The 16815-nt window shown below is 30.6% G+C and overlaps 1 protein-coding gene across 9 annotated transcripts in view; it reads left to right on the forward strand.

Annotated features, from left to right (window-relative positions):
• Positions 1-15570, forward strand: part of LOC139486303 (leucine-rich repeat-containing protein 7-like) — a 74267-nt gene extending 58697 nt beyond the window's left edge. For 4 of the 9 annotated variants that reach the window (XM_071271140.1, XM_071271176.1, XM_071271129.1 and 1 more), the window contains 8 exons: positions 1710-1823; positions 2609-2771; positions 3311-4443; positions 5270-5993; positions 7719-7888; positions 8805-8897; positions 12662-12736; positions 14862-15570. In XM_071271140.1, coding sequence (XP_071127241.1) covers positions 1710-1823; positions 2609-2771; positions 3311-4443; positions 5270-5993; positions 7719-7888; positions 8805-8897; positions 12662-12736; positions 14862-14963 — 2574 coding nt within the window. In that variant the 3' untranslated portion in view covers positions 14964-15570. Of the gene's footprint in view, positions 1-1709; positions 1824-2608; positions 2772-3310; positions 4444-5269; positions 6739-7059; positions 7889-8804; positions 8898-12661; positions 12737-14861 lie in introns of all 9 variants that reach the window. The other 5 variants (XM_071271159.1, XM_071271194.1, XM_071271150.1 and 2 more) reach the window with 2 other exon arrangements.
• The last annotated feature ends 1245 nt before the right edge of the window (positions 15571-16815 follow it).

Consider the following 16815-nt stretch of genomic DNA (forward strand, 5'->3'; position numbering starts at 1 on the left):
ATATTTTCGTTATTATTCGTATTTGTTAAATGGTCAAAATGACATTTCACCCATTTTCACCATTTTCCTGCCAAAATTTGGGTTTTTAAGGCAAAAAAATTTTTTCCTTATCGGTGACCTATGTTTTTTATTTGTTCATTCTTTGAAGCTATATTTCAGCTTTTTATATTCCAGTTTTGGACCAAGTTTCATAGAACGTTTTTTTTATATTTCGATAAAAATATGTCAACACCTCTATTATTTCATTGGAAAATGGTCCCTTTTACATACTTCTTTAAAAGTAAAATTTTAAGCTTAAATGGTTCGTGACCCCAATTTTTTTTCAACCAATTTGATTCACTTTCTGTAAAGAATAAAATAACAAAAAATACGGCACTTCTGATAGAAACTTTGAATAGGCCCGATCTACCTTAAAAGTAATATACTGATAGGTTTATATTTAAGCTTGGTGGAAGTGCACTAACTGCATGTCATATTATACTTTTGCACCATTTAAATTTGAATAACCTGGCTGTAGATCATATTTCATTGTAACTACAGTTTATTAATGCACTTTTTATTAGATATTTAGTTTGCTTGGGATGACCATAGAAAACATTTTTATTGTTGCATGTATATTTGAATTTTTAGAGATTAAGAAAAATTTTCATGTATGAAACAATCAACTGAAGAGATTTCAACAGAACTTACATTTGGAAAAAAAGAAGCTATCAAAAACAAACACAACCCTTCCAAATAAATAAAGTAGCAACATACAAAAAGTAAATATGGTACATGCAGAATCATTAACGGATTGAGAGAGAGAAAGAGAGAGAAAAAAAAGACAAAGAGAAATGTTGGTGGTCAAAAAATGTCTGAGATGCAAACCCAATTATTGTAAATAGATATAAGGAGATGTGGTTTGAGTGCCAATGAGACAACTCTCCTTCCAACTCCTAATTTGTAAAAGTAAACCAGTATAGGTCAGAGTACACCTTGGAGCCTTGGCTCACACAGAGCATCAAGCTATAAGAGCCCCAAGTTATTCCTTCTGTTGTGAGGGATTTTTAGATGGTGCCATTTTAGATTATAACATGCTTGCTTTACTTCAGGAAGGATAGATCTTTTGTAAAATTATCACTAAAAGAGGAAGTATTTGTACGAAGCTACAAATAAAATGAAATAATGAACTTTTTATCAATCTCAAATTATTTGAGACAGTTTCATACCTGCCAACTGTCACTATTTGCGGGGGATTTCCCCCATGGAGGCTCCAAAATTGAAATTTTGAAAGAGCAATTTAGTCCACAATTTTAAACAAAACAATCAATTTTACAATGACTATAGGCTTATAAAAGTAAGAAGAAGCCAAAAAACAACATTAAAAAGTATCTGAAGGCCCCTTGAAGGTTTTTTAGGACTATGACAGCCATCTTGCACGCAAAACCTCCATGGGCATTTTGAAAAGTTGGCAGGTATTCAGTTTTGCTCACAAGAGTTTTAAATTTCTTCACTCACCTGGCTTAGCAATGTAGAAAAGCACTCACTTATTTGAGATAGGTTAATGAATGGCATATCTTAAAGATATGAAGCATGACCACACAAAATATAATTACCGTAGTACTACACTTTTTATAAATGAATAACCTACAAAAATTAAAGCTTCAAATTTTTACAGTTTGCATTTGTAATATAAGATAAAAAGAAAATATTTGTAATCTCTATTTTAGGTGTCACCAACAGGAGGAGCTGACCTCAATGATGTACATGTCAGAGAAGCTAGAATCACCAAACCATCATCTCCTTCATTACATGAGACACATAGATTATACCGTTATGACAAAGTAAGGAACAATAGCTATAGCTTCTACTTCACATCTTGTTTTGACCCCAGATAATATATTTCAATTTGGCAAAACTATCTGGTTATATATCAATAATATTTCACCTTATTTGGTCGCCTTGTATAGAAGTTAGAACAGCTTGATAAATCATTTCTAAGATTATTGTAACTTACATCTTACACTTTAAGGACTTTGAATTAGTCTGAATTTGTCTTTAGCTCCAATTTTTAGGGAAATTTAAAAAATATGATGATAATTGAAAATGATTTTTCTAAATGTTTTGAAACATGCTTTTTGTTGGTTAGTACAATTAATGTACTAAAATTTAATATGCTAATATAGAAAAATCATCATGAAACTTGAATTAGGGCTTTTCCAGAATTTAAACCAATACAGGGTATATAAGTACTTTTTTAGACCCTAACTAATTGTTCAAAATAAAGAAACTGACTACAATTTATTAATTCAAGTTAATTTAACCAACCTATAGATGTGTTTAAATCTTTTAACAGAACTCATATTTTTTTAGACAACAATTTAAATGAAATTGTGTGCATTTGGCCTTGGAATCGAGTCTATTTTGTTCTTACATTAAATTTGTGTGCATTCAGCACTCTCTGTGATAGAAGACTGTGACACCAGCCATTATAGATTAAAAAACAAATACATACAAATTGTCAAATAGAAAGTTCTGAATTTTAAGATTTTGTAAATTCATCTGTTTGAAAAAAATGTATTTGAAATACAATAAAATGAAAATATAATTATTTTATATTTTTTTTAAGGAAAAGCTTGCCAAAGATAAAGCTAGAATGCACCACAGAGGGAATTCAGCAGAACAGGAATTGACACTTGACTTGTCACAGGTCAGATTAACTAAAGAGAGGACAAAGCGTCATAGTGGGGAGATAACTCCTGATTGTAAGCCTCCACAAGTTCCCATGAAAGGTATGTTTTCTTCAGTAGATATGTCAAATTAATACATGAGGCAATAATGAATTTATGAATAAGATGTGGACATTTCGGCTGTGTAAAATGGTTCAAATGTGAATTCAAAAATATTTCTTCATGTACATAGAGAGAGGTTTGTCATGTTTGTAGTGTCATGAGTTTAGACTCCATATAAACCCCTTTTGATTTGAATTTCCAAGCATTTTAAAGAGTTTTAAATGCTTGGAAATAATCATCTACAATTACAAAATTTGTTTAAAAGCCAATGGGGGAGGGGGGGAGTCTTTTGAAAACGTTGTCTTCTAATATGGCCTATGACTTAAAACAATCAAGAGAAAAAATTATTGAATTCATGAAATAAAAATTGATTTGAATGATCATAACATAGAATTCATTAAAAAAAAAACAACTAGAAACCATTACTTCATCAAGTGTTAAACAAAATTTTAAACATTTAAATTATTTTAAAGTGAACAATTGTAATATATCTGCAGAATTTTTTAGCATAGTTTATAAACACAACTCTATTATTTTAGTTCTAGGTAAAGGCAAGAAGATGAATGGAGCAGATGAGGATGATGGGGGATTTTCTGGACGAGAAAACTCTCGTCCTAATTCAGCGTATGGATCAAATCCAAATGTTTCAACACAAAATCAGGATTATTCAAGGGGAGGAAAACCCCAGCAGTCTCCAGGATTTGCATATGCATCTCCTAATGAACTTGCCAAGTCATTTTCTCAGTATGGATATGCTCCAGTGAATCAATCACAAAATAGAAAACATCGAAGTCATCGAGATTACGATTCTGATACGGGTTATAGGAGTGAGTCTGGTGTAACGAGATACAGCAGGCAGCAAATGTTAGCACAGTATGGCGGTAATAGTGATATAACAGTAACTCCTTGTAAACCAAGGCGTAAAGATGGATATTCTAGTGATGTTGAAGGATATTCTCAACGGACACAAAATACTGCCTACAGGGTGCAACAGCAGCCTTTACGTAGTCAGTCTAAATCAAATAGTCTTCCTTATAATTTAAATAGTAATCCTCAAAATATGAATAGACCTAATCAAGCTGATCTTGGGCATATGAAAACACAGCTTGAAAGTGCTAGTCGGACACCACTCGGTGATAATAGTGTGAATCGGACGCCTCATGTTGAAAATGTGAATCAATCTTTACATGGAGAAATTCTGAATAGGGCTTCACATGCTGAAAACGTGAATCAGTCTCCTTATGGAGAAAATTTCAATCGGACACCTCAAGGTGAAAATGTGAATCGGTCTCCTTATGGAGAAAATTTCAATCGGACACCTCAAGGTGAAAATGTGAATAGGACTCCACAATTGTCTCATAATCGACGTGTAGTTGTACGAAATGACGATCTGTATTCACAACAGTTGCAACACAATAGTCAAAAAGCTGTTGAAAACAAAAATTTATCAACTCTGTCATATCAGCCCCCATCGCCAAGTCAATTTCATCATAGTAAAATTATAGACCAAAGTACTCCTGTCTCATCTGACCCTCCATCAGGATTCACATTTAATACCTCAAGGTCAAGGTCAAATAGTGCTAGTGGAAGTAATAATGACGATAATGAGGCTTCTGATTGGAGGAAAGATATGTATAATGATAATGTGCTGTCTCAGAATTATCAGAGAAGGGTTAGTACAGTTACTGCCTTTGGTTTGTATTTAGGAATTTAAGATCATGTTTTATGTTTGTTACTTGGGTCCATGTTCAAATGGCATTTTATATAGAAATAAGAATATGTAGTATGGTTGCTAATTGGACAGCTTTTCCAAAAGAGACTAAATGACGTAGATGTTAAAACATCGAAAAAATTGATACACATGACAATACATGGTATTTATTGAACATATGAGTATTTGCTATTCCTTATCAGGTTCTATTTTATTTTTAATGCTTTTCTTGCATGCTTTCGTAATAGAAGTTTGAAGCCAGCTAGCCAACCAAACCTTTAAACTACAATCATTAGGATAATAGCTGTATGACTTTGACCATAAGATATGTTATGCTATCTTTAATTACAACATACTTAACTATACCATATGAAAAAGAAGATGTGGTATGATTGCCAATGAGACAACTATCCACAAAAGACTAAATTGAAACTGACATTAACAACTATAGGTCACCGTACGGCCTACAACAATGAGCAAAGCCCATACCACATAGTCAGCATGTATACCAACAATGACCAAGATCATGAAGATAGGGAGTTTTCTACAGATGCTAGATATAATATTGTCTTTATGTAATATCATGCCTTGAAAGGGCATGCAACAATAGACATTGTCAAAGTAGCCAACTGTTTAGGGTTGCAAGCTAATCAGGCTGCTTGAAGTCATCAATTTTCAATTTTAATAAGCTTTTAAGAAATAGATTAACCTAAATATTGTTAATCATAAGTTCTTATATATATGTCTTTATTCATGATATTAATTGTACTCTCCAATTTTACTTTAGACACAACAGAATAGTTCTCCTACTGATAGACCACCACCCTACAAACCTGCCCCTCCCTATCTGCAGGGGGCAGGAGCAGTTAGAAAGTTACCTCCCACTCCAAGTAGGACTTCTCCATTTGGTGGTGTATATAATTATGACAAAAGGCCTAGTAATTCTCCGATTATGTATCAACGAATCAATGAAGTCCCAAATACTGAAATCTGTGATAGACAAAATGAACATCGGACCCAAGGTTACCATGGTAACCAACATCAATCAAATAATCGTCAAAATGACATTTCTTATGGAAATAATGTGTATAGTGCTAGTTATATCACAAATGAAAATTTACGGACTCCAGAAATGTCAAAACGGAGCATGACTCCATTATCTCAAACCAACCCTGAGAGGTCAAGGACACCAGGGTCAGTTGCAGGTGATGAGAGGCGAAATTCTAGGGACTCGCCGAGAGAATCAGGTTATGGGAGCCGTGAACAAAGTAGTCATCGGAATTCTCCAAACGATAGCAATCATTCACATAAACATTATTATGACCCCTATAATTCAGGGTCATCTTTTGAACCTGGTGATAGTCGTAACCCTGTGATGTCAACATATGATGATGTTGAGATGTACAAGTCCGATGATCCTCTTTCTCAGGTGTCACAAGTCTCAAGTTCTACCGATAGTGGCTATCATCAGTTACACTTAGATCAAACTGATTCTCCATCTAAATACTCAGGTAAAAACATATTCTGGAAAAAAATAACTTTCTGAACAATAGTATTTAATTCTTAAAGGAAATGTGCTAATTTCTTTATCCCTGTAACAGCAATTTTTCTACACCCTGATTATGATGCACTATTTTAAGCATTATTTACAATCTTAACAAAAATGTTATAGAACTGCTTTTACTTTGATCTTAATGATAAATTATATAAAAAATGCTTTTAAATTAAAACCATTTAAAGTCATTTTAATTCACAGAAGTTTACCTGAGAATGAATTTGAATTGGCGTAACAAGATTATTTTTTTAGATAACAATGATTAGACTTCAGACAATCATTGACAATCTCATACTCCTGATAATTTACATAGATTAAATATTTCTTGCATTTACATTTTACTTTCCAGGTGTTTTTATGCCAGTTCATTCAGAAACATCAAATACATCTTGTATGTTAATTGAACACCCTTTGCCTATTAAGCCTGTATACTTCTGAAAATTTGAGCCATTTTCGTTTGTTATACATGTTACATGTGCATAAGGTCTTGTATACATTTCACACATTTTTTTTTTTAGAATTAGTCATATGAAAATACTTCAATGTTCTCAGATGACTCCTATTTGGAAGAAATATGCAGGAAGTCTGATTTAATTGATTATTAAATGTATTATGATTTTTTCAAACAGTGGGACAAGGGAGATAATTTGAAAACAACCTAAGTTAGTTCAGAATGGAAATCATTTGTTTATGATCATTTGGTTAACTTCATTTCTTTTGTCATGGGTGTGTATTAAGGTGGTACCTAACACTACAGGGAGATAACTCTGTAAAGTCAGCTAAACGTTTTAATTATGTTGTGTTGTAAAGGGTACATAAAGTTTCTCAATGATCAAAATTGGTATTTGTCAAACTGCTATATAACCAGTGTAATTTTTCTGATAAAATGGTTGGTTAAAATTTTTTGATATTTTAATATTTTTGTTAGATGGTCAAAGTAAATACATGTACTTAGACAAGATTTTATGAAAATTAAAAGAGCCAAATTGAATTTAGTTAAAGTGTTGGGTACCACCTTAAAGGGATTATTCCAGGTAAAATGTGGATGTTCATATACAACAAAATACCTCTTAAAGGTAAACAGAAAGACCATGTGATATGCATATTAATCTCTATTGAAAATTGTTGTTAAATAGATACATAAATAAGATAAACACCGTCCGTTATGCCCTTAATAAAAATTGATATCTGAGAACCCTAAAGTATAATATGAACTTTGCAATAGAAATGGTATGAATGCATGATGACCATACAGTCAAAAAATATGCAAAACCTGTGTATTTATTATGATTATAGTGTATATACGATGTATTTGTCTTTCACATATATCGCTTAACTCGCATGTCTTGAGGTATCTACTGTATTAAAAATATGAATGAAATGCAAGTCTTCTCCGAAAGAATGATCATACAATGTAATTTATACATTTCTGCATTTCAATACAATTAAATTGAGTTTGACGCTTGCAAGACATGATCTTTGTGCATGTGCTTCCATTAATTGAGAATGCTTTGGGTGTGCTATATATGTTGAGATGTACTCCTACTCAATAATAGGCACAAAAAGGTACTTGTTTGAACATTTATCATATTTCTGCATCTAATAAGTTATCATTGTGTTATTGAATGAAAAGATCATGTTCATGGGATAAAAGTTATGCATGTTCTATTGTGTTATGCAGGGTATGGCATGCCACCCCCATCTAGAGCACCACCTGATCCATCCTCATACACTTATTCAACTCCAAACGCAAAAGATTTCCCATCAAGAGAGGCAACACCAGATCATTCATCATCAGCCTCATCCTCATCTGTACCAGTGTATACACAGAATTCAAAGAAATATGATAAGGTTAGTGTTGAATACATGTATGAATTAGTCTTAAATTTTTATTTTACAACTAAGCTTCATTAGGCAGGTAATTTTGTAGGCAATTTTTAAAGCTTTATATTTTTATAGGTTATTGGGCAGTCAAAATTATCTACATTTTTGCCAGTGGTCTTTGTCTCAAATGCTTTTAAATTTTATTTGTAAAATGAATTTGTAGTGAATAGTTGTAGCACAAGGAAGTTTTTTGGAAATTCAATTTTTTGTTTTGTTCAACTCTTTTTTCATCTCTGGTAGCAATTAAATATATAGAGGTAGTTTTGGTTGAGAATAGTTTAAAACTTCCCCAAAAAAGTTTATTTCCAAATGATGCCATCACTTGAAATTCAAAAGTTGATGAAACATCTACAAAAACATTGCCACAAATGATATGTCTTGTGTGAAGTAACCTTTGTCGTGTGAAGCATATGATGGTACATTAACCTAAACAATTGCCTCAAATAATACGTCTTGTGTGAAGTATAGTATTTATATGTTATCATCTCATTTTGTATCATTTTCACAACTGCTTTTAAAATCCACTAACTTAAGTGTGTCTCCTTTATAATAGTCTGAAAAATAAAAGTCTCATAACAGCTTTATATTGCAGAACCCTTATGCTAATGCCACAAATGGGGGATAATGGTATCGTACAAATGAAAAATGAATGCATCAATTTTATGGTTAATGGAGAAACAAAAATACAATTCAAATTCTTGAAAATATTTTAACATGAGGATTTGTTTGGTTTTGGACGTTAAACAAATGTTTAAAGAGCCCCACAAAATTATTGGGGAGGAGGGTAAAATTTCCTGTCCCATTCAAGTGTCCATTTCTATTTATGGTTAATTTATTTAATTTCGTTCGGTTCAATAAAATAAACGACAATATATATTTACAGTTCCATGTTGCAATAACAAAGAATCCCGGGTTAGGTTTTAGCATCGCAGGTGGCATTGGTTCCCAAGGGAACCCTTACAGACCAGATGACAATGTGAGTGTCTCCTAACCTTTAACCTTTTCACTTTGTGGACTAATATCTGCTAATATATCACGATGGTGGGTATCATCCTACATCTGGTCATGTTTTGTAACTTTTATCATGTTTGTATCAGTGTTATTTTTGTTTTTTAATTTAATTCCCGAGAAGGGATGGGGTACTTTAAAATCCTGGATAAATCAGGGTGTGCATTTTTGTATCCATCATTGATAATGTGTATATTTGTTGTTTTATTATCTTTATCAATATTTATTGGACTTGAAATTAATACATAAAATAAAAGTAACAAATTTTAAATTTCATGTATCTGAAGTTTTTTTTCTGGATTTACCTTCATCAGAATGTTCAATGCTTATTTTTGTTAAAGCAATAACCTATCTATAAGACACTTACTGTTGAATACTAAAATTCATGAAAAATAAAGATTTTGATTCATAACTAATAGACCTGTCTGGTTTTGAGCATTGATTCTGAACTTTGCATATGCACACCCTGAGAAAAATCACTTTAATTAACTCCCATACAAACATGTATTTTAAATTTTCCAGTTTCATCAACTGTAGTTCAATGTAGTAATAATATCACCTTAGACTTCTAGATTTATATAATAGTCAATTTTTGCAATTTCCTATTTTCAGTGCAGAGTTATTTCCCATTTTTGGTTTGCAATTAGTTTAGACATTTATTTTTGAAGAAGATATTTCTTACAAGTATATAGCAATTTCTTAACTTTTGGAAGTTGTTTATGTTTCCATTTTATTTTATTTTAAAATCATTTCCTGTTGACAATAATCATGATAATCATGATAATCAAATTCAATCAAAATCATGCAAATGGGAGATAACCTCTGAATTATGAAATTTGGAAGTAAACTAAAAATAATATAGAAACAGATCCTTTGAAAGTGATTTGTAAAATATAACTCATTAGCAGGTAGATGATAGATGAGAGTTTGATATGAGTGTATCATTTTTAGGGTGTACAATATGTAATTTGTTCATTTAATTTTTTAATTTTTTTTTACTTGTATGTATTTAAAAAAAAATGTCTATTTCAACTCCAATAGAGTGCATGCTTCAGTTGGATTAATTATATGGCATCATATTTAATTGCTTCTTTTCATGTATTTTATCTGTTTGTAATATTTGTATCATTTCTGATCAAGAGTGCTAAAATCTCAGACAGTATTGAGTAAAATTCTGTTTCTGGTGTGGATAAGGAATCTGACCTGCAATTTGTGCAGTCTTATTTTTGTGTGATCAGAGCTATAAAAAAAGGTAAACAACATTAGCATAACTGCATAACAGGGAAATCTGGGACATTTCAGGTAGAGATTGTCAGTTTCAGATCAAGATTGTCAAAGTCGGAGAAAACTGAAAATCTCACCCAAACTAGTTTGTCCCAAAAGGGAATTATTTATTCTGAGATTAAAATGGCATAGCTTGAATGTTTTTCTTTAGTTGGCAGCAGTATTCTCAAAAGAATTTTTATTTTAGTATATCTCCTTAGATTTACATTTCTAAATGGAGTTGTTCATACTACACTCATATATCATGTTTATCCAACTATAGCTAGTCCAAAGATCTCCCTAATGCTTATTTAGTTTACAGCAATTTTCTTTCACAGACACATAAGTTAATGAGCGAGTAATGTTATTCAATTATGAACATGCGTCTCCCAATTTGAACTATTTTAAGTATTGTAATGAAATACATCCTAATGCTTACAATCCATCTCCAGTTAAAGACCATGAACATAAGTAAATAAGCATATAAGTAAAGTACTAAATGGGTGTGTCTCCATATCTTATCAAATTAGATCAATTTTGAATTCCATTTAAAATCTTTAAAAAAATAAACTGCTCTATTATTAAAAGTAATATGATTTACAAAACAAATTTTAGTCAATTTATATTTTGATTTTTTTTTAAAGTTTTAAGTTAATATTTATGATTCCAAATTAATTGCAGAAAATCATGACAAAAAAATATTGATAAGTCATCTACAATAACAAACATACAGTTGTCACTTTTAATAGTATCAACAATTTTTGTCTCGCCTTCTATTGTTGAAGATGTGAGACATAGGCGTTCGGTATGCAACTGAGCCGTCAACAATTGTTAAAAGATTATGTAACATAGACCAGACATCTTTCTGAGTCTTCAGTTTGTAAAAACGTTCTTTTATCAAATACTTATAAAAGTAGTTGTAGGGTATACATCAATAAAACATCAAGACAACAAACAGTCCATCACTTGCTCTCATTCACCCTTTAAGGTGGTACCCAACACTTCCACTAAAATTAATTTGACTAATTTAATTTTCATAAAATTTTGTCAAAGTATTTACTTTGACCATTTAACAAAAATATAAAATAATCAAAAATTTTGAACCAACCCTTTTGTCAGAAAAAGTACACTGCTTATATAGCAGTTTGACAGACACCAATTTTGATCATTGAGAAGCTTAATATTCCATTTACAACACAATGTAATTAAAACGTTTAGCTGACTTTACAGAGTTATCTCCCTGTAGTGTTAGGTACCACCTTAAATGTAGAAAAGGTGATATCAGTTTTACAGTGTCTTGTTATTTTTCTGGCAGTACTGCATATGTGCATGATTACGTAAAATTTAGACCTGATACTGATGCTCAGGCTAATGCAATAGAGCTTAAGTGGGTGATGTTTGAAACCAATCTCAAAATGTGTTACACCATTATAAATCAGGTCAGGGCTCTTGTTAAAAATCTTTACTCAGTACTCTTGAGTACAAAATAAGTGCTCGAAACACAAAATCCAGTATTTTGATTGGTTGATTCTTGAGTCTGAGAAATTTTTATGACCGCAAGGCCAGGTCTATTCTAAGCATACTTTAAAAGCTTTCTATGAATAGACAAGCTCCTGGATTCTTTGACATTGCTGACTGAGTCACTGCATATTTTATAATGAACTTATTTAATTACTAATCATAATGTTTAGACTTAAAGTCACAATTACAATAGAAATATATAATTCTGAACTAAAAATTTAGATAATTGTATAATTAGATATACTAATTCGAATGTGAGATGAGATGCAAAGTAAAAATCTTGTCGCATGTAAAGGATATTTAGTAAACACTCTTGATGATGCAGAAAGATCGTAAGGGAATTTTATATTAGATACACACAACAATTCACGATGACAGAAATGATTAATTAAATTCAAGGGTTAATTAAATGCTTCAAAATGTATGCCTAATTTTATAAAGTCAGATCAGGAAATATGATAACAGTAAATATTCTTCGTAGATTATTACCACTTATTTACTGATATACTATTTAAGTAGAACAGGGTCTCTTCAAAAATTATTTGAATGCATCAAATTTACAATTGCAGAGTCATAATTCACAAATGTAAATGTTCCAGACCGTATGAGTATTTGGACCGTACGCATATGGTCGGACCGTACACGTACAGTCTGACTAATATTAAGAAGTTGGTCAATTTTATTAGATACAAATGTATATAACAGATCAACATAACTTATAGTATAAAAAGTTCAACAGTAATTGAAATAAAAACTTAATGTTTTAATGCATTTATCAAAACATGTGAATTTTAAAAAAATATGACGGTCTTTGTAGAAGCCATTGTCACCTTGGCCTAGAGTAATAAAAAAGAACTCACAGATAAACAATTAAACAAATATGTAATTTCAATTGTTCGCTTATTCATTACAAATGAAATATTTATATATAATATTTTTGTATTACAGGGTATATTTATAACCAAAGTCTCGTCAGATGGTCCTGCCACCATGTCACTCAGACCAGGAGATAAATTATTAGAGGTAAAAAAAATTATCAGTCTGTTTTTTGAAAGAATATCTTAATAATGATCTTAACCATTCACATTACCTACAATATTGTAATTACAAATGCTGGCTATTACTTTCAAAAGTGTGCAAAAAAGTTGTTTAAAAGATAAGTTGTACAAAATTTGGTAGACATTATTTTAGCAATATTACATATGAAACACCACAATGGATGATGTCAATGTCTTTTGAAAATGGAAAATTTTTGATTACCTTTTGCACATTTTGGAAAAAATAGTGGAAATAATGGATAGTTAGTAGAAATAACAGTATGTATAATTGTGTGTTTTAGTATAGATTTTTTTTTATAAGAACAGGGGATGTGGTTCTACAAGTAATCACAGATCATTAATGTTAAAACTCTGAAAATATTATTACTACTAGTCTAGTGGGATAGAAATACTGTGAAGATATGTGACTGAATGAAAAAAAAACTTATAATAATTAAGAATACAAAAACATGAACCATAATCAGAAACAAGAAAATATAGTTATTTCTTTTGTATGCTTATTCTGCTTTGCAGAATTATAAATTTGTTGTAAAATCAAATTTAAAAAAAGTCTGATAATTTAGCTACCATAATTCCTCTATGATTTAATTTGCAGCATGGGGAACAGCACCCTCATTTTGACACTCATTTCTTTTACCCTATCACTGAGGATGAGAGTAAGAAACGCTCACATAGTAACATCTTTAGTTTCATCGTAATTCTTACTAATGTACCATCATCACGATTCTAACAGTGGACAGTTGATTTAAAATGAATGGTCATTCGTGATTGATTTTTGGGGTTTGCAAATAATTTTTGCTGGTTAAAGGATTCTCTTTACCAGGCACTTATGTTCCTTATCCTTTATTTTTGTTCAGATAGGGAAATATTATAATCAATTGAAATATTAAATTAAAGGGAGATAATTTATATATATATATTCCTTGTTTGACCATTACAAAAGTCAAAATGTCAGTAAGATGAATAATTTTCATTATTTTTAGGGTTTTTATTAAATGGAGAATATAATTTTTAAAGAAATTTCTATTACTTCAAGGATTTGTTTGAATTTTAACAACATCTGTGTTCGTCTTTAAATTTAAAATTAACATTTATTTGTTTCTCTAGCATGACTAGTAATTGAAAAAAATAATAAAATGATTGAAATTTTGTTTTGTATTTTGGGGTTTGGAAGGGAAAGGTGGTAGGAACTTTAAAAGATACATTTTATACTGCAAGAATTGCTGTCTGCCATTCCTGGACATGATTGCTTGTTTGTGATTGCTGAAATGTTTGATTTTTTTGTTGAGCTTATACTCATTCATACGTTTTTAAAATTATACTAATCATAAATGTCTATTATTTTTTTCCTAGCTGTGTATATAGCATTTTGTATACACTTTGTGATATTTTGAAGTTTTCTTTTTGAGTATGAATTAAGAAATTCAAACTGAATTCTGTAGATGAAATAATTTTCAGCATACAAACAAACTTGGTAAATTTAAACATGAATATTTTAACTCCAGTGTGCACAGCACATATTTTGGGGAATACCTTTATTATTTATAGGGTATGCTCAAGACAAAAAGTTTTGAAACCCAAAATCATAAAAAGTTAAGACATCAGATCCAATATTATTCTTACAGGACATTGAATAAGTTTTTTTTAAACTTTTATGTATGGTTTCTTCAGAAAAGGATTCATTTGTTGTCATGTTGTTATTTTAAATGACGGAAGTGAACAACTAAAGTTTTTTAAAACTAACAAAATTTGTTATTCTTGTTGAATTACAATTCATAAGGAGGTTTATTAATTTAAGATATAAAAGGGGTTTTTTTTCAAACTAAATTGCAGAGAACTATATAATTCAGATATATATATGTCCTCTTGTACACCTATGTGTCTGAGGTTTATCAATAAAGTATGGTCTATTGTCTATATTCAAACTAAATTGCAGAGAACTATAATTCAGAAAAAAAATTAATATGTAAGAAACCATAATTAATCTTCAAAGAGAAAATGTTCTGGTGTTGAAATTATTAGTATAAATTGACAAAGATCAAAACCTTTTCATTTCAACAGTTGAAAATTGATTTTTCTCTCTTTTGCAGGTGAATGGGCAAGATTTTAATAATGTTCAACATGATGACGCTGTGGGAGTGATGAAAAACAGTAAAACTGTCTCACTTTACGTGGAAAGAGAGTTTTTATGACAACCGTTTCCAGGAGAGTATTTGTGACAACAGTTGCTATGACAGCTGATTCAAAGAAAAGAGAGTTTTGGGATTATAGACTTGGTCATTGAAGACAGAGATTTTCCTTGAGAACAGTATTTGTACTAGGAGGAAAGAGTTGATGTGAAGTAAACACTATTCTTAACTACTTTAAACAAAGAGAATGCAGTTGGTCTGTTGTCAAATCAACCGTATTAAGACTAAAGTAAAAATGTTGTTGAGTTTGACAAAAAATGCTATCAGATCACTTGTTGTGACATGGCATGGAACTATATGGCCAGTCTAAGGACAATAGTTTTTAGGGTGTAGTAATATGTTGAATAGTTTTTGTTTTATTTAAAATATTGGCAGCATATAACATTTTTACGTTTGTTTACCAATTTTATTATATGATTGTTAAATTGGGGGTGTGGATTACACTTGCAAAGACAAAAAATTTATTTCATTTTATAATATCAGATGGTATAACTTAGGTTTATATAGGTGGAATATTTTTATGTCAAGTTTGGAGGAATTGATTTCATAGAATAAAAGTTCTCTTTATAATTTGAAAATTGGTGTATTTATCAAATAAAAAAGAAGAAAATCTGTCATAACCCTGATGGGGTATGAGAAATAAAAAGTTTTAAAGTTTTTTTCTTAAATGAAGAAAAGGAAAATTTACTAAAAGATATGAATGGCTAATTCAGCAGTTTTGCACAAAGTGTTGTGAATTTTTTTATGAATTGTGCCTGGGAATTTTAAAAGAGTTCTACTCTTATTTTTGCTACTTTTATGTGATTTAAATTGGTGCAGAAGAACAAATGAAACACAAAGTTCACCGCTGTGATTACATATTTATGTATTAGGAAAAGGCAAAATTTGTTGAAAAGAAATCCAGTTTAATTTCTTCTTACTTAGAAGAAAATTCAGCAACTTAATACAATGATCTGATGTTTTTGATATAAATTGATCTTAGGGAAAATGTTTTAATTTTTCTATGCATAAATTGTTGAATCTCTGCTGATATGAAGCCGTCCAAAATGCAAAGGTTGTTTTAGATGTTATGATCGTGGTATTCTATGCATAATATATTTTTGTAAAATGTTTATTGTCGTTTCTTTTTATCAGAATACACAGTGAATATGCAGTGTAAAGGGTAGAGTTGTATGGCAAATTTAATGAAAATTTGAATTTTACAATATATTTTTCTTTCAACTATAGCAACTAATAATTCATGTTTTTTTTTTTGGTTTTTCGTCTTTTCAACAACAATTTGGTAGCCATAGAAACCCATGGTTTTAGAATCTGGAGTTTCTGGGTAATAATTTCAAAAGAGTATACCAAAACAAGTTCTCATTGATCAAGAATATCTAATATTATGAATTCAAACAATTCTTTTGAAAATACTATTTAACATTATTTTACACAGTATCCATGCTATCTGTGCATTCAAATTGTATTTATAACACTAACATTTTTGATTTACAACCACTGACGAGGGAGGGTAGGAGGTGTCCTGATCCCAAAATCCCAGGCTTAAAAACATGAAATCCCGAGGTCTCGAATTTAAATAAATTGAAATCCCAAATCCAGAAATTCGAAAAAAAGAATTCCTGGATCCCAAATGGGTCAATCCCGCAATCCTGAGCTTATAAACTCTTGATCCCGGAGTCCCGATAAAGGTCTTATCCCCCCTCACTGACTGTATAAAATCTTGTTTGTATTTTGAATATTATTTTTTTATAGAACTTTATTTATGACATAAATAAATTTTGTATTCTGAGACAACTTTATGGTATTTCTGTATTTATGAAATAGCAAAGGCTAAATTTAACTTCTCTGGATCTAT

Source organism: Mytilus edulis, chromosome 1 (genome assembly GCF_963676685.1).
Source record: "Mytilus edulis chromosome 1, xbMytEdul2.2, whole genome shotgun sequence".
NCBI lineage: Eukaryota > Metazoa > Mollusca > Bivalvia > Mytilida > Mytilidae > Mytilus > Mytilus edulis.